A 25,311-nucleotide genomic window follows, 5' to 3' on the forward strand; every position below is an offset into this window, starting at 1 on the left:
CAAGTCCCACCAAGTCTGGGTACTTGCAGGGAGAGGCTTAAAAACGTACATGAATGAATATCTCTTGAAACCTAACATTATTAACCTTTCCCTTCAAAATGTCTGCCTTTAACAGCACTGAACAGATGACTGAGATCCTGTTGTGTCTATCACCTGTTGAAGTTGCCAGTCTCAAGGAAGGAATCAATTTTCTTCGAAATAAGAGCACTGGCAAAGACTACATCTTATACAAGAATAAAAGCCACCTGAGAGCATGCAAGAATATGTGCAAGCACCAAGGAGGCCTGTTCATAAAAGATATCGAAGACTTAGAAGGAAGGTACCAAGAGTTCTTTGCTTTCTCACTGGTAACCCTTCTTGCAATTGGACTTGGCAGGAAATGGCTCGTTTAGAAAATCGGAATGAAGCCAATCAGCAAATGTTCTTCCCCTAGCAATTTTCACAATTGCTCATTTAGGGCCTCTTTCTGATCTCAAAATCTCATGACCTTTACTTAATTTTCCTCTTTCTTATAAAAACTCCAACTTTAAATTTATTCCTAGCTTGATAAACAGTATAACTTGCAGGGTACTCATGTCTGTTTGTGAGTGAGTGTTTGCAGGTGCATGGGGAGGGTAGGAATTTACACGGTTTTTTGTACGCAAAGACCCAAGCCTTCTATAAGTTTCCTTTGCCCCTTCCCAGAAGTGTGTGTGTGGGAGGAGAGGTACTTTTCCACATCCTGGTAGGGAGAAGATGGTATTTTCCTGACAGCCTAGTTGTGATTAAAAAAACATAAACGGCAGATCCTCAACTGTTTGTGCCTTAAACAGTAAATCTTCCTATTTCTTGGAAGAGCTGGGGCTGGTGTCTCCCCTTCCCCTTTGTCCCTTTGTCAACAGATAACACCTGCGCATAAATCACCTTCCCCAGTGCTGCTCAGTGCAGGAGCAATACCAGAATGGGATTGTTTGATTTAGTTCATTTATGACTGCCACACAGCTGCATTGCCTGTCAGAGCCAGGGACAGATCTTGGGTGGACGCTTTATCTATTTGGTTGACTGTACCTTTCAAAGTTCTCTTCAGCCTAACCAGACCATGTGGTTTTAATTATTCAGGCATTAGGTTTTTTTTTCCTTCCACTGTGGTGTCAATCTTATTTCTCATGTGATTTATGGGCAGTTTAGTACGAGTGTACTCAGAGGGAGCTGGGTAATCTTTCAAGAGTCCCCTGCTGTAATTGTATATGTCAGTCACCCAAAGCCTAGAATAGTCTCACATCTGCACACAGATTTACATCTCTGGGTACTTAATTTCAGAGCCCAGCTCCACATATGTTGGCCACTGTGGCACCTGTATCTTCCTTGACAACCCAGATAGGGTTGCCAGATTTAGAAAATAAAATACAGGAGACACAGCTAAATTTGAACTTCACATAAATGATGACGTTCATGGGGCACACTTTTAGCTGATGACTCCAAAAGAATCTCTAGGTAGTTTGCTGACAGCCCTATCTTGATTCCCTTCCGTCCTCTTAGTGGATTCAAGTCAGGGAAGCCTTTGATATTGTAGCATAACTGGTAAACTTCTCCCACCAACCTGGGATGTTGAGGTTTTCTCTTCTAAATACTGCAGTTTTGAGACTCTGGTTTTCTTTGTTTTATTTCCTTGATGTGCTCTTTCATACAGTGCCCACTTAGCCAGCCACTTAAGGAGGTGTAGAGCTCAGTCAGTGGAGTATGATCTATCTTAGATTGCCTGGTATAGAAACCTGACTCTACCACTCACTAGCTCAGTAAAGTTGGGCAAGTTTCTTAACCTTTCTAGCTTTCAGTCTTCTCATCTATAAAATGGGGATGATACTATTACCTACTTAGTAGACTTGTTGAGAGGATGAAATTATTTCGAACACATAAAGCACTTAACAGAATGCCTAGTGTTGAGGTTAGCACCCAAAAAATATTAGTTTTATTGTGATGATGCCACAATCTTCTTGTGTAGCTTAGGTACAGATAGCTTATTTACAGGACTCAGATTGTTCTTGGGTCTACCTTGCTCATTTTAACCTAGTGATGATATATTTTACCACAGACTGGCCTCTCTCTCTGTATTCCAAAGCCTTGGTGGTGAGTGATCTCTTTCACCTATTTCAGTTGATAGTCTAACCTGGAGGGAATACTCTCCTGGAAATGAGGAACCGGGTTCTCCCAGCTCTGTTTCCAGATGCATCTCATCGAACACTTATGTATTCAAACTATTCCCACAGTCACTTACACACTACCTCACCACCCCCACACCTAACTCCTCACCTCTTCAAATTGGGTTGCTTCCCCTTGGACTAGGTGTGGAGCCATTCACCTAAAGAATCTCTATTTTTCCAGGATGCAGTCAAAAACAGTGATCTACCTGTTTTAATCCATCCTCCTTAGTCATTTTGCTCCTTAGCACATAACCAAGATCAACAAATACCATAAGCTGTGATTCTTATTTTTTTAAGTTTAATTATTTTTTACAACCTTTCCTTCTTGCCAAGCTGTTGCCTCCCTCCTTTTTGCCTGCCACCTATGAGCATATAATCTTGCCACAGATTCCCTTTCATGGCCCAGCATGTTAAATAGCAGTGGTCAGAATCTTCTGTCTTAATTTTTGACAGGTTGTTGGCTACTCATCAATTAGAAAGGAGGTATCATAAAATAATCCTCTTTAGACTGAAGTGTGGAATATGCTTTTTGCCTTGTAACTAGAAAGGAGTGCTTTTTAAAAATCTGCATATAGTGAAGCTAGGAAAAATTAGCTTGATTTACTTATATAGTAAAGTAGAAATTTTCAGTTTAAAAAAATCTGATGTTTCTGGTTGGAGACATATTTCTCTATATTTCTTTGTTTGTAAAAAAATTTTAACTCTAAAAAAGTATCACTGGAAGCATGATAAAAATAAAGTGAAGAAATAGAAACTTTATACACCACCTCCAATCCCTAGTCCCTTTCCTTAAAGATCATGGTAAGAAATGGGGAAAAGATTACTAAGGACCCTGTTTTGTTACAATCTGATTCTCACTGGAGATAAGGTTGCCAGATGTAGGAAATAAAAATACAGGATAATCAGATAAACAACAAATAATTTTTCAGTATAAATATGTCTTAAATACTTTGTGGGACATACTTATATTAAAAATTATTCATTGTTTATCTGAAATTCAAATTTAACTAGGCATCCTGTACTTTATCTGACAGCCCTGCACTGAAATCTTAAACTATAGGGAAATCTTTTCTCTTTGACAAATGAAAACTTCAGTCTAACACTATACTAGGGGCCAGAGGTTGTAGAGTGATTTTAAATCATAGACATACATTCGGCCCCAGCTGATCTCATCTAGCCTAACTTTCATAAAAGAGCCATCCCTGAAGACTGCTTTATTCTGTTGGCTCTGTTGATCTCTTAACATGTATTATTTTGTGACATAGAATTTAGCTTAATTTTTTAACCACCACCTACTGATGATTAGCGTCTATCTCCTTAGATCTTTGAGTATTAGCTATTAAGAGTTTGCCTTTCACATATTTTGTATTCAAGCAGCTAATTTAATTTCTTGACAAAAAAATGAACTTAAGCCTAATAAAGATTAATTTTTATTTCTACCATTTCATAAACTTAAGTACAATATTTCATACAGGTCTGTTCGATGCACAAAGCACAACTGGAAGTTGGATGTGAGCACCATGAAGTATATCAATCCTCCAGGAAGCTTCTGTCAAGATGAGCTGGGTAAATATCATCAATACTGATAAGTACATTCTGCTAGTATTGTTACTAGGGTCCTTCTTATCAACTTGTTTCGAATCTTAATTGAAACTTTGGATACACTGTGCTTTTAAACTGTGGACATTAGGCCTTTTTAAAAATAATTAATACTGAAAATTCTAAATAGAGAATTTCTCCAAAAGATCTTTTCATTCATTCATCTATTCATTCAGTCATTCAGCAAATATTTATTGAGACCTTCCCATGTGTAAACATTGTGCTGGCAGTTATTAATAAATACAAACAAGGATAAGATAGAGTCTTCAACTTAAGTGAGATTACATTTACATGCAGGGTGGGTAAGACAATCCAGTGAACATCTAAGATCAAGTATGATATGAGAAGTTTCTTAAGATATACATGGTGCACTGCAGAATAATGGCTCTATATGTTTTATCTGTGAAGACACACGAGATAGATATGGTCATGTGAGTAATACTCTCAACAACTATGATGAAACTTTACAATTTTGGTTGAGAAGTAAAGTACTAGGGGAATTCAAATTATATCACTCATTCAGGCATTGAAAAGAGGCTAGAGTTTATGTTCTGATTCTCAATATGTGGGCTCCACTTTTACTCCTTTCTCCCATTTACTCAAGAAAGCCTGTAGAAATATAAGTAAGAAGGGCTTGGTAATAGGGACAAATGTCTCTGCTCTAGTTTATTAAAATAGTATTCTATCAGTAGTAAAATGTCACTTGTGACAATCTTTAAAACTGACAAATAAAAATAACAATAAAAATAGATGTGAAATGATCAGAAGGATCACAGGAGTCTTCATGCCAAAGATGGCTCTTGTGTTGGGTCTTGAAAGGGGGGCCGAATTTCAACAGGTAGAAGGGCATTTCAAATAGGGGGAACAGCTTGGGGAACTTTAGCATGTTTGGGTCCCAGTGCATATTTGGTAGGCTGGAGTATATAGCATGTGCCTCCAAGTAATAGATTATAAGACTGCAAAGGCACTTTACAAGGAACACCTTGGAATGCTAGTGTGAGAATTAAAACCAAACTCAGTATTTTATTAAGCATGTGCCAGGCGTAGTAATAGGTATTCTATGTAGATTATTTCATTCTACCCTCACAGTCACCTTACAATGCGGCAATGGGGAGTTAGTAATGGATAGTCATTTTCTCACCACCGCATTTATCACCCACCTGGCTCTGTGCCTATACAGTCTTCCTTCCCTCCTGCTACAAGGGATGAACTGTCCCTGCTCCCAAGGCCAAGCCTGCCCCTCATGCACTGAATCCCATCTCCTCACACTTACTCAAGGACTTCATTCCACCAAGTATCCCTCCCTCTCCTGTATCAATTTTGCCCTTGCCTACTAGCACGCGCATGCACACACACACACACACACATACACACACACAAATGATCTAGTGTTCATAAAGCCCTGTCTAGACCCCAAATCTCCCTCAAGTTATGGTACCATTTCTCTAACTCTAGAAACAGGTGTCCATACTCAGGTTCTCTGCTCCCTCACCTCCCATTCTCTCTCAGTCTCTCCAGTTGACCTTCTCTCCCTACCATTCCACTACGGCATCTCCTGTCAAAATCATCAGTGATATCCACATTGCTAAATTCTGTCAATTTTCCATTGTCATCTTACTCAAACTCTTACCAGCATACAGCACAGTGGTCCACTCTTTCCTTCTTGATGTTCTTTATTTTCTTGGCTTCTGGGGAGCCCTGCTCTCTGTTTTAGTTCCCTCATTTGCTGCCATGACAATTTATCACAAATTTAGTAGCTTAAAACAACACAGATTTATTATCTTACAGTTTTGTGGGTTAGCATGTCCAACACAGGTCTCAGTGGCTAAAATCAAGGTTCCGTCAGGGTTGCGTTCCTTCTGGAGGCCCTAAGGGAGAATGTGTTTTCTTGCTTTTTCCAGCTTCTAGAGGTCACTATGTTCCTTGAACCATGGCTTCTTCCTCCATCTTCAAAGCCAGCAACATTGTATCTCTCTGTGCAATGCTTCCATAGTCAAACCTCCCTCTGACTCTCTGCTGCCTCCATCTTCCACTTCTAAAGATCCATGGGCCACCCTTGATGATCCAGGATAATCTCTTTATTTTAAAGCCACCTGATTAGCAACCTTAATTTTATCTGCAAACTTAATTCCCTTTTGCCATGTAACCTGACATAGCCACAGATTCTGGGGGTTAGGATATGGACATCTTTGGGGACTGGTGTTCTGTTTAGTACTCTGTCCTAATTTTTATTGCTACCACACTAACCACTTCTCGATCTCCTCTGCTAGACTCCTGAAAGTTGGAATGCCCTTGGACTTGATCTTTTTTTTTTTTTTTTCAGTTTTATTGAGATATATTCACATACCATACAATCATCCACAGTGTACAATCAACTGTTCACAATACCATCATATAGTTGTACTTTCATCACCACAATCAATTTTTGAATGTTTTCCTTAATCCAAAAATAAAAATAAAAATAAAAGAAAAAAGAACACCCAAAGGATTCCATTCTATTTTTCATTTAATTTTTGTCCCCATTTTTCTACTCATCCATTCATACACTGGATAAAGGGAGTGTGAGCCACAAGGTTTTCACAATCACACAGTCACACCGTGTAAGCTACATAGTTACATAATCAGAGGACTTGATCTTAATCTCTTTGTCTTTGCTCTTTCCCTAAGTGATTACATCCAATTCCACAGCTTTAAACCCATCTTTACTCAGATGACTCTAAAAAACTTACCTCCAGCTTTGACCTCATTCCCGAGTTCCAGACTCTGATATCCAACTGCCTACTCAATATTTCAAAATGGATTTCAAACAATCATTTCAAGCATACAGCTAAAACAGAACTCTTAACGCCCACCCCACCTCATCTTCAAATTTGTTCCTTCTCCAGCCTTCCCCATCTCAGTAAGTAGCACCACATCCACTCAATGGAACAAGCCCCAAACTTGGGAATCTTCCTTGAGTCTTCTCTTTCCTTAACCCCCCACATCCAAACCATTAATAAATCCTTTTACCTCTATGCCAAAATGCATTCTGCCTCCATCCAAGTCCTCGAAGACTGGCCTCCCTGCTTCTTCTACACTGGCCTTCTACAATCCTTTCTGCTTACAGCACCCAGTCTGATTTTTAAAAATCCAAATCACTTCATATCATTCCCCAACTTCACCAAAATGTTCCAGTGGCTTCCTATTACACTTAGGAAGTGCTTATCTTTTGAATTAGAAATTCCACATCTGAGGTCATATCCTGAGGAAATAATCACTGTCAAAAGGATGTATAAGAATGTTTGCAGCAATAATATTTACAAAAGAGGGAAAATAGAAACAACTTAAATATTGGAAATAATTCTGGTATATCCTGAAAAGGACACTATGGAAGAGGCTATAATAAAAAAAGGGAATATTCCTGTTATATAAAGAAAAAACAAAGCCAGTTGCAAATATTATATATACTAATACCTATTAGGAAAACATATATAAGCCCATGTGGACCATTCAGGGGCGGCCCTCCCAGTGGATCACAGCCTTTACCAGTGGTAAAGGTAGCTGAGGTGGGGGCTTCCTGGGCTGTCTGTCCAGACTGTGGACTTTGATAATACTGCCTTTATGTTTCCTTCAGGCTCACATTATTGTGAGCAGGGTATGTGGTAAAGACTATTAGGGCCACTCTCACCCATGTGTCTCTGTGAGACCAACTCCAAGTGCTTTTTTTAAGAAGAGACTACCTTGCTTAAGTATCCTCCCAGTTCCCCAGGAGCAGAGGCAACTCTTATTGAGGTGCATGTCCTTTGCCACTCACCCCAGAGGAGACAGAATGGTATATTCTAGAGAGAGTTACATATTGCTTTTGACAACAAGTTCAGCCTCTCTGCCTTTCCCTCCCGTCAAAGAGACGTCTGGACCATTAGAGCCTTTCTCCAGTAAGCCCCACCCCAAGACTTTTGACTTAGCCCGGAAATCATGCAGACTACCTTGCTACTGGGAACCAGTTACATGTGCTGTGCAAATATTGCTAAATTTATTTGGCATAAAATTGACAAGCAAAAACAGTTTGAACATAGACACTGTTAGTTTAAGTGAAAGGACAATGGACTATCAATCTTATGAATAAGGAGCCCATAAATCTACAGCTGCTTAGGGGTTTTTAGGAAAACTCCTAAATCTTTTGGACAAGATCTAAAGAGAGACATTATAGCAAAGTGGTTAAAAGTGAAAGAAATGGGGCCTGACAGCCAGTTCAGATCACTCACATATGTGACTTTGGGCAATTTATTCAATCTCTTCGTGTCTTAATTTTGGAGAAGACCCTGCAGGTCTTGGGTCCTTGCCCAGAGCAGCAAGAATGGCTTGTCACACTGCTTTGGTCACGGAAGAAAGTGATTTAACAGCCGGCAGAGACAGGGGACCTCACGGTCTCAAACCTGCTTCCCTAAACTAGAGAAATGTGGGTTTTATTAAAATCAAACAAAGGGAGGTGGAGACAAGAATGTTTGGGGTATTGGCATATGGTGATTGGTTAGTAAATAGCTAAATTAGCAACCGCAGGTTAACTGTTGCCATTGGCTGTTTAAGATATTCAAATTAGGGATTGCAAACTAGTTATTTCTGCTATTTGGTACTTTATTGTGATAGGTGGGGACTACAACGTTGCCAGAACTGGTAATGGATGGACCTTTCACTTTCTTGTTGGGTCTGGTGTTTCTTTTTTCCTGTAGTTCCTGCTGTCTTTAATTCTGTTCACAGTGTATTTTATATTCCTTTGTCGCTTTAAGTTCAGGGTCCCTCTTTCAGTGCATGCATAGCAAACTGGCTTGGACTGCTTTTTAGATAAGGTGGGCTCCAAAGTCTTACATGAGGGGGGCGGTTTCTATGGCTGGATTTTTTTTTTTTTAATCTTAGCATCCCAGGAATGGGGGGGAGCAGAAGAGAGCCCTTAACTCAGATAAGGCTGGGGCCTCAGGCCTGGACTTTAATCAGTTTCCTCAAACATAAAAAAAGAGATAAACCTGGTACCTGTGCTGGTTAGAATCTGTTATGTACCCCAGAAAAGCCATGTTGTTTTAATCCAGTCTCATGGGGGCAGACCTATTGTGGGTGGGACTTTTTTTTTTTACATTTGTTTAAAACTGAGATATATTCACAAACCATATAATCATCCATAGTGTACAATCATAAGTTGTTCACAGTACCATCCTATAGTTGTGCATTCATCACCATAATCAATTTCTAAACATTTTCATTGCACCAAAAAAAGATAAAAATAAGAATAAAAATAAAAATATAAAAGAACACCCAAAGCATTCCATCCCTCATCTCACCCTATTTTTTATTTAATTTTGTCCCCATTTTTCTACTCATCTGCCCATACATTGGATAAAGGGAGTGTGAGCCACAAGGTTTTTGCAATCACAAAGTCACACTATGTAAGGTACATAGTTATACAATTGTCTTCAAGAGTTAAGGTTACTGGGTTGCAGTGTGGTAGTTTCAGGTATTTCCTTCTAGCTATTCCAATACACTAAAAACTACAAAGGGATATCTATATAGTACTTAAGAATACCCTCCAGAATGACCTCTCTACTCCATTTGAAATCTCTCAGCCACTGAAACTTTGTTTTGTTTCATTTCTCTTCCCCCTTTTGGTCAAGAAGACTTTCTCATTCCCACAATGCTGGGTCCAGGCTTATGTCCTGCATCACCAGGGAGATTTACACCCCTGGGAGTCATGTCCACACAGTAGGGGATAGGGGGTGGAGTGGAGGAGGGAGGGCAGTAAGTTTAGCTGCCAAGTGGGCTTAGAGAGAGAGAGACCATGTCTAAGCAACAAAAGACGTTCTCTGGGGTGAGTCTCAGGCACAATTATAAGTAAGCTTAGCTTCCCCTTTGCAGTAACAAGCTTCATAAAGGCAAGCCCCAAGATCGAGGGCTCAGTCTTCTAAATTGGTAGTCCCCAAAGCTTGTGAGAATATCAGGAATTCCCCAGATGGGGAAGTTTAATATTTCTGCATTTTTTCCCAGTCCCTCAAGTGGACTTTGCAAATACATTTGTATTCTCTGTCCAAATTACTTTGGGATGTATCAGGGTTTCACACTAACCTGTAAAAACCTACCAGATTTCACTCATCATTCAAAGTTCCATGTAGTTATAGGGTTTGAATAAACTGACCATACAAGGTAAATTATTTAGTGTGCTACAGAAAATACAGAATTTGTACCAAATAAACATCTTTTCCTTTGGTCTCACACAGAAGTTGAAGTTTTAAAACGTAGTCAATATCATCCTTTACACTTTGGCCTGATTTGACTTAGTCCTAACTAGATCTGCATCATTCATATCTCTAATTAAAGTCTGAACTCTTTTTCAGCATTTTAAACTGTTGCTGTATGGGGTAATACTAACATTCATAGCTGCCAAACTCTAGCTCTGAGTCTCAGGTGTCACACAGATACTTGAAGTTCCAGGGACCGACCATGCTGTAAACAAAGAGCTCAGCATCTCAGAGTTTAGAGATAACCATTCCAACTCAGGAATAGATGTGACCGCTGTAAGAGCTTACAATCTAGGGACCTTTACAAAAAGCATTCCCCTGATAACCTGTGCACTAAGATTCAATTCTCAGAGTTTACACATTATAGTTAGTCCTTATTAGTGAGGTGTTATAATGTTTGTTTGCTCATTTCTGGCTTGTTTCACTCAAAATGCCGTCCTCAAGATCCATTCACCTAGTTATATTTCTCACAACTTCAATCCTTCTTGTAGCTGCTCAATATTCTGTTGTATGCATATACCAGAGTTCAACATTCCATTCATCAGTCAGTGTACCTTAGGCCACCTCCATCCATTGCAAATTGTGAATACTGCCACCATATACACCAGTGTGCAAATGTCCATTTGTATCCCTGCTCTCAGTCCTTTCAAGTATATTCCCAATAATGTGGTTGCAGGACCTTATGGCAACCACATACTTAGCTTCTTGTGGAACCACCACACTGCCCTCCACATGGGCTACACCATTCTACTTCCCCACCAACAGTGAATAGGTACATCCCTCTCTCAACATCTTCTCCAGCACTTGTATCCCTCTGTTTATTTTTTTCCCCATGGCAATTTTATAGTTCTTCTTTTTTCTTGAGATATAATCACATACCATAAAGTGTATAATTCAGTGGGTTTTAGTACATTCTAAATATTGTGTAACTATCACCACTGTCTTGTTCCAAGACATTTTCATCACTCCCAAAAGTAACCCTATAGGGGCAAGATGGCGGAGTGGTGAGGAGCAGAATTTCGTCTCTCCCCTAGAGCAGCTGGCAATTACCCGAGAACTATATGAAACAGTGTTTTCGGGGTCTCCAGTAACCAGTCACACATTGGACACAAATTTGGAATTGGAGGAAAAGCTGAGATCGCAGCGAACATTGTAAGTTCCCCGGACCAGGGGTCTGGTGCCCCTCCCCACCCAGACCTCACAGACTGTCTTGCTGCTGGCTCCCTGAAGGGGGGGAAGAAAACCACCAAAAAACAGCAATCTGCTGAGGGCAAGAAGGGAGGCTCAACCCAGCCTCAACTGCAGAATTAATTAACAAATTAATTAACTAACTTTAGGAGCTGGGGTGCTAAAGAAGGGCTGGGCTTTGGGAAGTGGGGGCACGTAAAAGCGGGCACCCATTCCCAGACTCCAAAAAAGCCACTTTTTCCCCCTACATTTTGTCCCTTCTGGCTTCTCACTGATCCCTTATCTTTTTGCATTTCAGTAGCCCCCGGCAGGGGTGGAACTGAAGCTGTTGGAGAGTAATTATCAGACAGTAGCCCAAAACATATCTTTAAATGCTCTATACTGACACTGACAAAACTTTCAGGCTGGGGAAAGACTTTTAAAAGAGACTTTTTTTTTTTTCTTTCCTTTTTTCCTTTTCTTGATTTCTTTTCTATTTTTTTTTTTTTAAATCTAAAAGTAATATATGTGGTTATTTTCTATCGGAAAGCCCAGGTTGAGGGACTAGGCTGGGCTTGGGGGAGACAGAGTACCCACAGTGTCTTTGAATTCTGTATTCACTACTGAAGGCCTCCACTCCCGTCTTTAATTGGCAACTCAGGCTGACCAAGGAATCTACCTGGAGAGGCCTCAAAGAGGAGAGGGGAGAAGGGAATAGTGCCATTGAGAGACAACTGGAGATCTGAGGATTGGGAGAGTGGAGGGAGGTCCAGCTCAACTGGCAGTCCTCCTTCTGGGAATTCAGACCCCAGGGGCTGGAATTCAGATTCTGGCTTCAGTCAGCCATGCCCCCAACAGGATCAGAGTCACCAGGAGAACTAAAGTCTCCACACCTCCTTACACTGGTGGGGGAGCTGTGGGCTGGCCAGCGCCACCTGCTGGACAGGAGAGGAAAAGCACCAATTCTAAAGGCCTCATAGGAGGGTCTTATTCTCAGGAAAACTTCATACCCTCTCAATGAGACCTGGGCCTCACTAGACTGGGAAAATCTGACTAGGGTCAACCATATCTGAGGAGACCCACTCACAACAAGGTTACATAGAGGCAGAGCAAGAAACAGAAAAAACAAGAGGGGAAAAATTCTGATCAACTAAATAGAACCTAAGTTAGAGGTCTAGAATAAGTTGAACTGAATAACAGAGGCCAGAGAACAAAGCCAACCAACAAGAAAACCACTAGGTAAAAGACAGAAAACAAGCTCCAAAATAAACTAATCAAGAAAATCAGATGCCTAGACAACTTAAGATAACAAGCCATACCAGGAAACACGAAAACATGGACCAGCCAAAGGAACAAACTAATAGCTCAGCTGAGACACAGGAGTGGAGGCAACTAATGCTAAATAAATTTGATGAAATGAAGGAAGATATAGCAAAAGAGCTGAAGGATATAAAGAAGACACTGGCTGACCATAAAGAAGAATTCATAAACTTAAAAAAACAAATGGCAGAACTCATGGGAATGAAGGCCACAATGGAGGAGATGAAAAACACAATGGAGGGACACAACAGTAGATTTGAACAGGCAGAAGAAAGGATCAGTGAACTGGAAGACAGGTCATTTGAATTCATACACACAAAAGAACAGATGGTGAAAAAAAGGGAAAAATATGAGCAGGGTCTTAGGGAGATGAGTGACAACATGAAACGCACAAATATACGTGTTATGGGTATCCCAGAAGGAGAAGAGAGGGGAAAAGGGGCAGAAAGAATAATAGAAGTCATATTCACTGAAAATTTCCCAACTCTTATAAAAGACAGAAAATTAGAGATTCAAGAAGTACAATGTACCCCAAATAGAATAGATCTCAATAGACCTACTCCAAGACACTTACTGGTCAGATTGTCCAATGTCAAAGACAAAGAGAGGATTCTGAAAGCAGCAAGAGAAAAGCAATCCATCACATACAAAGGAAGGTCAATAAGACTATGGACAGATTTCTCTGCAGAAACCATGGAGGCAAGAAGACAGTGGCATGATATATTTAAGATACTGAAAGAGAAAAACTGCCAACCAAGAATTCTATACCCAGCAAAACTTTCCTTCAAAAATGAGGGAGAGATTAAAACATTTTCAGACAAACAGACACTGAGTGAGTTTGTGAATAAGAGACCGGCACTACAAGAAATACTAAAGGCAGTGCTACAGGCTGATAGGAAAAGACAGGAGAGAGAGAGTTGGAGAAGAGTGCAGAAATGAAGATTATCAGGAAAGGTAAAAGGAGAGGAAAAAATAAGATATGACATATAAATTCCAAAAAACAAAATGGTAGTAGAAAGTACTGCCCTTACAGTAATAACACTAAATGTAAATGGATTAAACTCCCCAATAAAAAGACACAGACTGGCAGAATGGATTAAAAAACAGGACCCAACTACATGCTGTCTACAGGAAACTCACTTTAGACACAAGGACAAACATAGACTGAAAGTGAAAGGTTGGAAAAAGATATTTCATGCAAACAACAACCAGAAAAAAGCAGGAGTAGCTATATTAATATCAGACAAGTTAGACTTCAAAAGCGAAACAATTAAAAGAGACAAAGAAGGACACTATATATTAATAAAAGGGTCAATTCATCAAGAAAACATAACAGTCATAAATATTTATGCACCAAGCCAGAATGCCCCAAAATTCATGAGGCAAACACTGCGATCACTGAAAGGAGAAATAGATACCTCTACAATAATAGTTGGAGACTTCAATACACCACTCTCATCAATGGATAGAACATCTAGACAGAGGGTCACTAAAGAAACAGAGATGTTGAATTGTATGATAAATGAACTAGACTTGACAGACATTTATAGAACACTACATCCAACAACAGCAGGATACACTTTTTTCTCAAGTGCTCATGGAACATTCTCTAGGATAGACCACATGTTGGGTCACAAAGCAAGTCTCAACAAATTTAAAAATATTGATATTATACAAAATACTTTCTCAGACCACAATGGAATGAAGTTGGAAATAAATAAAAGGCAGAAGGTCATAAAATTCACAAACATATGGAGGCTAAACAACACCCTCTTAGAAAACCAGTGGGTAAAGGAATAAATTACAAGAGAAATTAATAAATACCTCGAGGCAAATGACAATGAAAACACAACTTATCAAAACTTATGTGATGCAGCAAAGGCGGTGCTCAGAGGGAAATTTATTGCCCTAAATGCATATATTAAAAGAGAAGAGAGAGCAAAAATTGAAGAGTTAACTGCTCACCTGGAGGAATTAGAGAAAGAACAGCAAACTAACCCCAAAGCAAGCAGAAGGGAAGAAATAACAAAGATTAGAGCAGAAATAAATGCAATTGAGAACAGGAAAACAATAGAGAGAATCAACAAAACCAGAAGTTGGTTCTTTGAGAAAATCAATTAAATCAATGGACCACTGGCTAGGCTAACAAAAAAAAAGAGAGAGCAGATGCAAATAAATGCAATCAGAAATGGGAAAGGAAATATAACTACCGACCCTGCAGAAATTAAGGAGATAATGAGAAGATACTATGAGCAACTGTATGCTAACTAGACAACTTAGATGAAATGGACAACTTCCTAGAAAAGCATAAACAACCAACATTAACTCAGGAAGAAATAGATGACCTCAACAAACCAATCACAAATAAAGAGATTGAGTCAGTCATCAAAAAGCTCCCCAAAAGGAAAAGCCCAGGACCAGATGGTTTCACATGTTAATTCTACCAAGCATTCAAGAACGAATTAGTACCAATCCTGCTCAATCTCTTCAAAAAAATTGAAGAAGAGGGAAAGCTACCTAACTCTTTCTATGAAGCCATCATCACCCTAATACCAAAACCAGGCAAAGATACTACAAAAAAAGAAAATTATAGACCAATTTCTTTAATGAATATAGTCGCAAAAATCCTCAACAAAATACTCGCAAATCGAATCCAGCAGCACATTAAAAGAATTATACACCATGACCAGGTGGGATTTATTCCAGGTATGCAAGGCTGGTTCAACACAAGAAAATCAATTAATGTAATACACCACATCAATAAATCAAAGCAGAAGAACCACATGATCATCTCGACTGATGCAGAAAAGGCATTTGACAAAATTCAACATCCTTTCCTGATGAAAACACTTCAAAGGATAGGAATAGAAGGGAACTTTTTCAATATGATAAAGGCAATATATGAAAAACCCACAGCTAACATCACACTCAATGGGGAGAGACTGAAAGCTTTTCCTCTAAGATCAGGAACAAGACAGGGATGCCCACTATCACCATTGTTATTCAACATTGTGCTGGAAGTTCTAGCTAGAGCAATTAGGCAAGAAAAAGAAATAAAAGGCATCCAAATTGGAGAGGAAGAAGTAAAACTTTCACTATTTGCAGATAACATGATTCTATATGTAGGTAATCCAGAAAAATCTATAGCAAAGCTACTAGAACTAGTCAATGAATACAGCAAAGTAGCAAGCTACAAGATCAACACACAAAAATCTGTAGTGTTCCTATACACAAGTAATGCGCAACAAGAGGAGGAAATCAAGAAAAAAATCCCATTTACAATAGCAACCAAAAGAATCAAGTACTTAGGAATAAACTTAACCAAGGACACAAAAGACCTTTACATAGAAAACTATAAGAAACTGCTAAAAGAAATTGAACAAGACCTGAAAAAATGGAAGAACATACCATGTTCATGGATTGGAAGACTAAATATAGTTAAGATGGCAATTTTACCTAAACTGATTTACAGATTCAATGCAATACCAATTCAAATCCCAACAACTTACTTTACAGAAATAGAAAAACCAATAACTAAATTTATTTGGAAGGGTAAGGTGCCCCGAATAGCCAAAAATGTCTTGAGAAAGAGGAATGAAGTGGGAGGTCTCACACTACCTGACTTTGAAGCATATTACAAAGCTACAGTGCTCAAAACAGCTTGGTACTGGCATAAGGACAGATACACTGATCAATGGAATCGAATTGAGTGTTCAGAAATAGACCCTTACATCTATCGACAACTGATCTTTGATAAGGCAGTGAAGCCGAAGCAACTGGGAAAGAGCAGCCTGTTCAATAAATGGTGTTTGGAGAACTGGATATCCATTTCCAAAAGAATGAAAGTGGATGTCCATCTCACACCTTATACCAAAATTAACTCAAAGTGGATCAAAGACCTAAACATTAGCACCAAGACCATAAAACTCTTAGAAGAAAATGTAGGGCAATATCTTAAAGCTCTTGTGAAAGGAGGTGGTTTCTTAGACCTCACACCCAAGGCACGAGCAACCAAAGAACAAATAGACAAATGGGATCTCCTCAAAATTAAACACTTTTGTACATCAAAGGACTTTGTCAGAAAAGTCAAAAGGCAACCTACACAATGGGAGATGATATTTGGAAACCACATATCAGATAAGGGTTTAATATCCCGAATATATAAAGGAATCCTGCATCTCAATAACAGAAAGACAAACAATCCAATTAAAAAATGGGCAAAAGACATGAACAGACATTTTTCTGAAGAGGAAATACAAATGGCTCAAAAGCATATGAAAAAATGCTCAACTTCACTGGCTATTAAGGAAATGCAAATCAAAACCACAATGAGATATCATCTCACACCTACCAGAATGGCCATTATCCAAAAAACAGAAAATGACAAGTGCTGGAGAGGATGTGGAGAAAGAGGCACACTTATTCATTGTTGGTGGGAATGTAGAATGGTGCAACCACTCTGGAAGACAGTATGGAGGTTCCTCAGGAAGCTAAATACAGATTTGCCATATGACCCAGCTATTCCATTGCTGGGTTTATACTCAGAGGAACTGAAACTTAAGACACAGACATTTGTAAACCAATGTTTATTGCAGCATTATTCACAATTGCCAAGAGATGGAAACAGCCCAAATGTCCATCAAAGGACGAGTGGATAAACAAACTGTGGTATATACACATGATGGAATATTATGCAGCTGTAAGACAGAACAAAGACATGGATCATGTAATAATGTGGATGAAACTTGAGGACATTATGTTGAGTGAAGTTAGCCAGAAACAAAAGGACAGATTCTGTATGGTCTCACTAATATGAACAGACATTAATGAACCAACTTTGGGAGTTAAAAGCTGACAACACAGGCAACCAGGAGATAGAAAGAGGGCAGAGATCAGCCATTTGATGCTGAAGGACTACAGAATGCTTAGGATTGATTGCATAGATCCAGAAATAGATAGCATAATACTGTGTGATGGTAGCATGGTATTGTAAGTACACTGAACAAAGATGTCTGTGAGTAAAGCTGAAAGAGGTGGGATAGGAGAATGTATGACACCAGAGGTAAAGATAGATGATAAAGACTGGGACTGTATAACATGGCAAAAACTGGAGTGGCCAATGACTGTTACTAAATATACAAATATAAAAATGTTTTTGCATGTGGGAAAGCAAATGAATGTCAACCATGTAGAAATTTGAAAAAGGGATGGTATTCAGGAAAAAACATAATCAAAGCAAACTGGAGTCTATGGTCAACAGTAACATTGTAATATACCTCCATTAAATGTAACAAAGGCAATATGCCAATGCTAAATGTATATGAGAGGGGGATATAGGGGAGTAATATGGGATTCTTGGTAGTGGTGTTATTTGCTGTCCTTAGTAGTATATTGTATTGTATGACATGTTATTTTTCTTTTTATCATTTTTTCTTATTGCTAAAAAAAAAAAAAACAATTTTTCTTGTAGTAATCAGTATGTTCAAGTGCTGATTGTGGTGATAAATGTACAACTGTATGATGATACCATGAACAACTGAGTGTACACTGTGGATAAATGTATGGTATGTGAACATAACTCTATAAAATTGTAGGAAAATATATATATAGGAGTAAAAGTGTTGGAGAAAACATGGTGAGAGGGATTATGCCTCACCAATATGGACTAACTACAATGTGTAAACTCAGAATTGAATCTTGGAACATAGCCTAACGTGGACACAATAATTGTAATAGTCCCTAGATTGTAAGCTCTTACAGCAGTTAACTCTATCCCTGAATTGTAAGGCCTATCTCTAAACTTTGAGATGCTGATCCCCTATCGTATAACCTGATTGGTCTCTGGAACAATGCATATCTCTGAGACATGTGAAACTCAGAGCTACAGCTTGGCAGATATGAATGTCAGTATTAGTGCATACAGCCACTGTCAAAAAAAAAAAAAAAAAAAAAAAAAGCTGAAAAAGAGCCTAGACTTCAATTAGTGATATGAATGAAGCAGGTCTGGTTAAGACCAGGGCAAGCCAGGTTAAAGGGTAAAGGTTGAAACTGATTGTGTTTTAAAACTTCAACTTTCATATAAGACCAAGGGAATAGATATCTATTTGGTACAGGATCTAAATTTTCTAAATGGTACAACTCGACAGTCGATTTGTTCAAACACCACAATTGCATGGAACTTTGAATAGGAAGTAAGATACGGTAGGTTAGTATAGGCTGGAGTGAAATAGTGACACATCCTAGAGTAATTTGGGCAGATAATAAAAAATATATTTACAGCCTCCCCCTCCCCAGCCCTGAGGATCTGGGGGAAGGTGCGGATGTGTTGGACATCCTCACCTGGACTGGTGTTGATGTTGTCACAAACATTGGGACTGGCGGTTTCATGTGCTGAGCCCTCGAGCATGGGACTTGCCCTTATGAAGCTCATTACCACAAAGGAGAGTCTAAACTTGTATGTAATGGTGCCTAAGAGTCTCCCCCTGAGTACCTCTTTGTTGCTCAAATGTGGCCCTCTCTCTCTCTAACTGAGCCATCTCGACAGGTGAACTCGCTGCCCTCCCCTCTATGTGGGACCCAACTCCCAGGGGTGTAAATCTCCCTGGCAACGCAGAGTATGACTCCTGGGGATGAATGTGGACCCGGCATCGTGGGACTGAGAGTATCTTCTTGACCAAAAGGGGGATGCAAAATGAGACGAAATAGTTTCAGTGGCTGAGAGATTCCAAATGGAGTCGAGAGGTCACTCTGGTGGACATTCTTATGCACTATATAGATAACACCTCTTAGGCTTTAATGTATTGGAATAGCTAGAAGTAAATACCTGAAACTACCAAACTCCAACCCAGCAGTCTGGACTCCTGAAGACAATTATATAATAATGTAGATTACAAGGGGTGACAGTGTGATTGTGAAGACCTTGTGGATCACACCCCCTTTATCTAGTGTATGGATGAGTGGAGGAATGGGGATAAAAACTAAAGGACAAATGGGGTGGGATGGGGGGATGATTTGGGTGTTCTTTTTTCACTTTTATTTTTTATTCTTGTTCTGGTTCTTTCTGATGTAAGGAAAATGTTCAGAGATAGATTGTGGTGATGAACACATAACTATGTTATCATACTGTGGACAGTGGATTGTATATCATGGATGATTGTATGGTGTGTGAATGTATTTCAATAAAACCGAATTTAATAAAAAAAAAGATAATTGTTAACAGTTGATTGTACACCATGGATGACTGTATGGTATGTGAATATATCTCAATAAAACTGAATATTAAAAAAAAAGGGAAAACAAAATTAAAAAAAAAGATTAAACAAACAAACAAACAAACAAAGAAAAAAAGTAACCCTATAACCATTAGCAGTCTCTCCTTAGTCCCCATTCCCCCAGCCACTGACAACCACTAATCTACTATCTGTCTCTATGGATTTACTTATTCTGGACAAGGAATAAATGGAATCATATAATATGTGGCCTTTTGTGCCTGGCTTCTTTCACTTAGTGTAATGTTTTCAAGGTTCTTCCATGTTGTAGTATGTATCAGTACTTCATTCCTTTTAATGGCCGAATAATATTCCAGTGTATGGATATACCACATTTTATTTATCCATTCATCAGCTGATGGACATTTGCATTATTTATATTTGGGGGCTATTATGAATAATACTGACATGAATATTTATGTACAAGTTTTTGTGTGGATATATGGATATATGTTTTCATTTCTCTTGTGTATGTACCTAGGAATGGAATTGCTGGGACATATGGTAATTCTTTGTTTTAGTTTTTTGAGGAAATGCCGAACTGTTTTTCAAAGTGCTGCACTATTATACATTCGCATAGCAATGTATGAGAGTTCAGTTTCTCCACATCCTCACCAGCACTTGCTATTGTCCATCTTTGTTATTACAGCCATTCTGTTTTAGAAGGCTAGAAGTCCAAAATCAAGCTGTTGGCAAGGTCATGCGTTCCCTGGAATCAGTAGTGCTCTGATGATGGAAGTTCTCCATCATATGTGACACCCTTTCTCTCTTTGTGTCTGCTCCTCTGTTTTCCTCTGACTTCTGGATTTTTCCTGTAACCTTCTCTGATTTACTATATCTGGTTTCCCTCTCTTTATAAGTCCATCCTGAGTCAACTTGGTCACATCTTAACTAATAAAATCATCAAAAGGTCCTATTTACAAATAGGAATATGGATTAATATTTGCACATGTTTTTGTGGGGGACACAATCAATCCCCAACACTTTGGGTTTAGTTTGTTCTTTTTTTCTGGTATTCTAAGTTGGAAGGTTATGTTTTTGATTTGAGATCATTCTTCCTTTTTAAAATATAGGCATGTACAGGTTTAAATTTCCTTCTAAGCACTGCTTTAGCTGTACTGTATAAGTATTGTTATGTTGTGTTTTCATTTTCATTCATCTCAAGGTATTTTTTGATTTCCCTTGTAATTTCTTCTTTTATCCATTTATTTAGAAGTGTATTGTTGAATTTCTACATATTTTTGAATTTCCTAAATTTCTTTCTCTTACTGATTTCTAATTTCATTTCCTTGTGTTGGAGAATATACTTTGTATGATACCGATCTATTGTTTATTAAAACCTTTTTTTTATGGCCTAACATATGGTTTGTACCAGGCAATGTTCCATGTGCACTTGAGAACAATGTATATTCTGCTGAATTTGGGTGGAGTGGTCTATAGAGGTCTGTAAAGTCTAGTTGGTTTATAGTGCTGTTCAAGTTTTCTATTTCCTTATTGATCTGCCTAGTTGTACTATTCTCCAATCTTCTTTTTAGCAACACTTTTACAAACAGCTGTAATTACTCTAGATAAATTCTTTTTGTTTTCTTATCTGTTAATATTATCACAGATATTATTAATATTTAATTGTAATATTCTGTATAAACATATTTTAAGGTATGTTTACATTGAGTATTAACTTATATAATTTCTTTAGTCATTTCCCTGTTGTTGGAATTTAGAATGTTAACAGTTTTATTTTTTTGCCATTAAAGTAAAACTGTGGTGTCTTTGCCCATAAAAGCTTCTCTGTATTTGGAGTTGTTTCAAGATAGCTGAATTACTGGTAAACAGTATTAATTAAAGCTTTTATTCCTAATGCTTCATACATTTCAGCCTAAAAGTGGACTTCACATGGATTGGTAGCCTAAATGCTAAAGATAGCACTATTAAAGTAAAAGAAAAAAATCCAGAAGAATATCTTTGTGACCTAGAGATGGACTAGAACTTCTTGACTTGTCAAACAGTACTTCAAAAGCACAGCTCATAGGGCAAAGAAAAGTTTGATGACTATAACTGCATCAACACTAAAAATTTTTGCTTAATGAAGATACCACGGACAAAATTAAAAGACATATGACAGGTTGGGAGATAGTTTTTGCAATATTCACAACCAACAAGAGATTAATATTTAGCATCTAGAAAGAAATTATGCTAATTGACAAGGAAAAAAAAACAGGAAACCTGTTATAGATTGAATCATGTTCCCCACAAAGATATGTTCAAGCCCTAACATGGTGAGATAGAATGAGGGTAGAGAATGGGGAACTGATGCTTAATTTGTGCAGAATTTGTAATTAGGTTGATTGTAAATGTCTGGAAATGGATAGAGGTGGTGGTAGCATATTATTGTGAGTGTAATTAACAGTGCTGAGTTATATGTGTGATTGTGGTTGAAAGGGGAAGTTTGGGGTTGTGTATGTCTCTAGAAAGAAAGCCAGAGGATAAAACATGGGACTGTAAACACAGAGAACCTGGCTGTGGATGATAACTCTGGGTAATAGTAAAAATGTAATAATATTCTTTTATGAACTGGAAACAAAAGTTTGACACTATTAAAAGATATTAATAATAGAGTGGTGCATAGGAAAAAATACACCTAATGCAATCTATTTACAATAGTTAAAAGTGATATCTTAATATTATTTTGTCAGTGGTAACAAAGGTACCACTCCAATGCTAAGTGTCAATAATAGGGAAGTATAAGGATTATGGGGTTTTTCTTTTTGGAATAATGAATATGTTCTCAAATTGACTGTGGTGAAGAACACACAACCATGTGATTATGTAGAGAGCCACTGATTTACGCTTTGGATGGATTGTACGCTGTGTGAATAGAGATATATTCACACACCATACAACTACTTTAAAAAAGAGGAAATAAATGTTGGGGAGGATGTGGAGATATAGGAACACTCATAGATTGTTGGTGGGAATGTAAACTAGTACAGCAACTGTGGAAAACAGTTTAGAGAGTCCTCAGGAAGCTGAGTATAGAATTACCATACACTCAGAAATCCTACTTCTAGGTATAAAACCAAAAGCATTTAAAGCAGGGCCTCAGAGAAATACTTGCACACTAATGTTCACAGCATTATTCACAATTGCCAAAAGATGGAAGCAACCCAAATTTCCATCAACCGATGAATGGATAAACAAAATGTGGTACATATATACAATGGAATATTATTCAGCCATAATAAGGAATAAAGTTCTGATACATGCAAAACACGGATGAACCTTGGGGACATTATGTTGAGTGAAACAAGTCAGACACAAAAGGACAAGCACTGTGTAATGTCACGTATATGAAAAAAGCAGTAAATGTAAATTCGTAAATTCAGAAACTAGAAAACACGTTACTAGGGATCAGGTGAGAAGGGGAATGGAGAGTTAATGTTTGATTGGTACAGAGTTTCTGTTTAGGGTGATAGAAAAGTTTTCATCATGGATGATGGTGATAGAGACACAAATTTGTGCATGTAATTAACACCATGGAACTGTATATTTGAAAAAGGATAAAAAAGGAAATTTTAGGTTGTATATAAATTATCACATGCAAAAAAAAAAAACAACCAATAGAACAGTATAAACTAAGAATGAACCATAATGTAAACAGTGAGCTAAAGTTAATAGCTTAATTATAATAATACTGTTTCATCAATTGCAACAGAAGTACCACACTAATGCAAAATGTTAACAATAGGGAAAATGGTGTGTGTGGGAACTCTGTACTTTCTGCATGATTTTTCTGTAAACCTACAAAGGCTCTAATAACAAAAAATACAAAAAGTAAAACATAAAAGGGGAAAGACAAAAGGCAGGTCCTTGGTCTGCCCCTTTTTGCCATGAAAAGAAGAGTTTTCCTGAAAGTCTCACCAATAAACTTTTGCTCACATCTCACTGGTGAGAACTACACATACTGCATGTAAGAGCTATGTTTTATGGTCACTCATAACTGCAAGGGAGCCTGGGAAATCCTGATTTTTTAACCACCCCTAATAAAAATAAGATGCTAATAGTAAGGAAGAAGGAGAAAGTGGATTCTGTGTAGACCACCAGCAGTGCCTGGCATCTTTGTTTAAAATTCTTCAGTGGCTCCTTGTTCTAGTTTGCTAATGCTGATGGAATGCAAAACACCAGAAATGGATTGGCTTTTATGAAAGGGGGTTTATTTGGTTACACATTACAGTCTTAAGGCCATAAAGTGTCCATCAACAAAGGGTACCTTCACTGGAGAAAGGCCATTAGCATCTGGAAAACCTGTTAGCTGGGAAGACACATGGTTGGCGTCTGCTTGCTCCCAGGTTCCATTTCAAAATAGTGTTCTCCAAAATGTCTGCGTCAGCTTCCAATGGCCATCTTCAAAATGTCTGTCTCAGCTCCAGCTAGCTATGAGCTCCTTCTGTCTGAGCTTATATAGTGCTCCAGTAAACTAAACAAGGCCCACGCTGAATGGGCGGGGATGAGCCTCCATGGAAATGATCCAATCAGAGTTATCACCTACAGTTGGGTGGGTCACATCTCCATGGACACTGAACCAATAGTTTCCAACCCAATCCACACTAATATGTCTGCCCCCACAAGAATGCTAAAAGAATATGGCTTTTTCTGGGGGACATAAATATACAAACCGGCACACCCCTCACTGCCACAAGATAAAATCCAGATTCCTCATTATAGTACCTCGGATTCTTTGTGACCTACTCTGGCCCCCTCTCTTCCCTGCCCGACTCAAGCACCACTTTCCTCAGTCATAAATGACCAGTGGCTTTGTGATTACCAAGCTCTCCCGTGCCTCCACGCCTTTGCACATGCTGTTCCCTCATCCTTTGGCCTTACATAACCATGTTTCTTTTGTCTTCTCCGAATACCTCATCTTTCCAGTCTAACTTGAGGATTGCCTCCTATTTCAAATCTACTTTGGCTCTTGCAAACAAACCAAGTACTCCTTCTTCAAGACTCCCAGAGCCACCCTGAACTCATCTCCAACTAATTTTCATTGAATTGTAATAAAGTTGTTTGTATGTCTCTAACGTGACTGAGATTTCATGAGTTCCCTAAAGCAATCAATTGATTTGGTCTTAGCCCTCACCTCACTGCTTGGCCCAAGTGTTTCCTTTTTCTTTGATTTTCCTTTGGTTTTGGCACTCTTGTGGACCTGGGCCATGTATTTTTATTTTAGTCATGCTTGCTAAAATCCACTTTTGTTGTTAATCCAGATTTGTTCTCCATTGTTCTAGTTGTTGAAATGGATGAAGAATATGGACTTTCACTATTAGAACTGAATCCTCCTAACCCCTGGGATTCAGAACCAAGACCCACTGAAGAGCTGGCCTTTGGAGAAGTGCAGGTAAGGAAACATAATGTTATAATATTCTTAAAAACAAAAATAAAACTAAGATGTCAATTTGTTGTAGTTATATATGTATTTGCACCCAAATTACCTTGAATACTCTTTGAGGTGGCTAATTA

The 25,311-nt window shown here is 38.4% G+C and overlaps 1 protein-coding gene across 4 annotated transcripts in view; it reads left to right on the top strand.

Annotated features, from left to right (window-relative positions):
• The window catches only part of LOC119539920 (cytidine monophosphate-N-acetylneuraminic acid hydroxylase), a 112,551-nt gene that overhangs the window by 36,642 nt on the left and 50,598 nt on the right, over nucleotides 1-25,311 (top strand). For all 4 annotated transcript variants that reach the window (XR_005217972.1, XM_037843815.1, XM_037843816.1 and 1 more), the window contains 3 exons: nucleotides 116-319; nucleotides 3,655-3,746; nucleotides 25,080-25,189. Coding sequence is in view for 3 of the 4 variants with exons in the window: in XM_037843815.1 (XP_037699743.1) it covers nucleotides 116-319; nucleotides 3,655-3,746; nucleotides 25,080-25,189 (406 nt within the window). In the remaining variant the exon portion in view is untranslated. The remainder of the gene's footprint in view (nucleotides 1-115; nucleotides 320-3,654; nucleotides 3,747-25,079; nucleotides 25,190-25,311) is intronic.

Source organism: Choloepus didactylus, chromosome 7 (assembly GCF_015220235.1).
Source record: "Choloepus didactylus isolate mChoDid1 chromosome 7, mChoDid1.pri, whole genome shotgun sequence".
NCBI classification, from domain to species: Eukaryota; Metazoa; Chordata; class Mammalia; order Pilosa; family Megalonychidae; genus Choloepus; species Choloepus didactylus.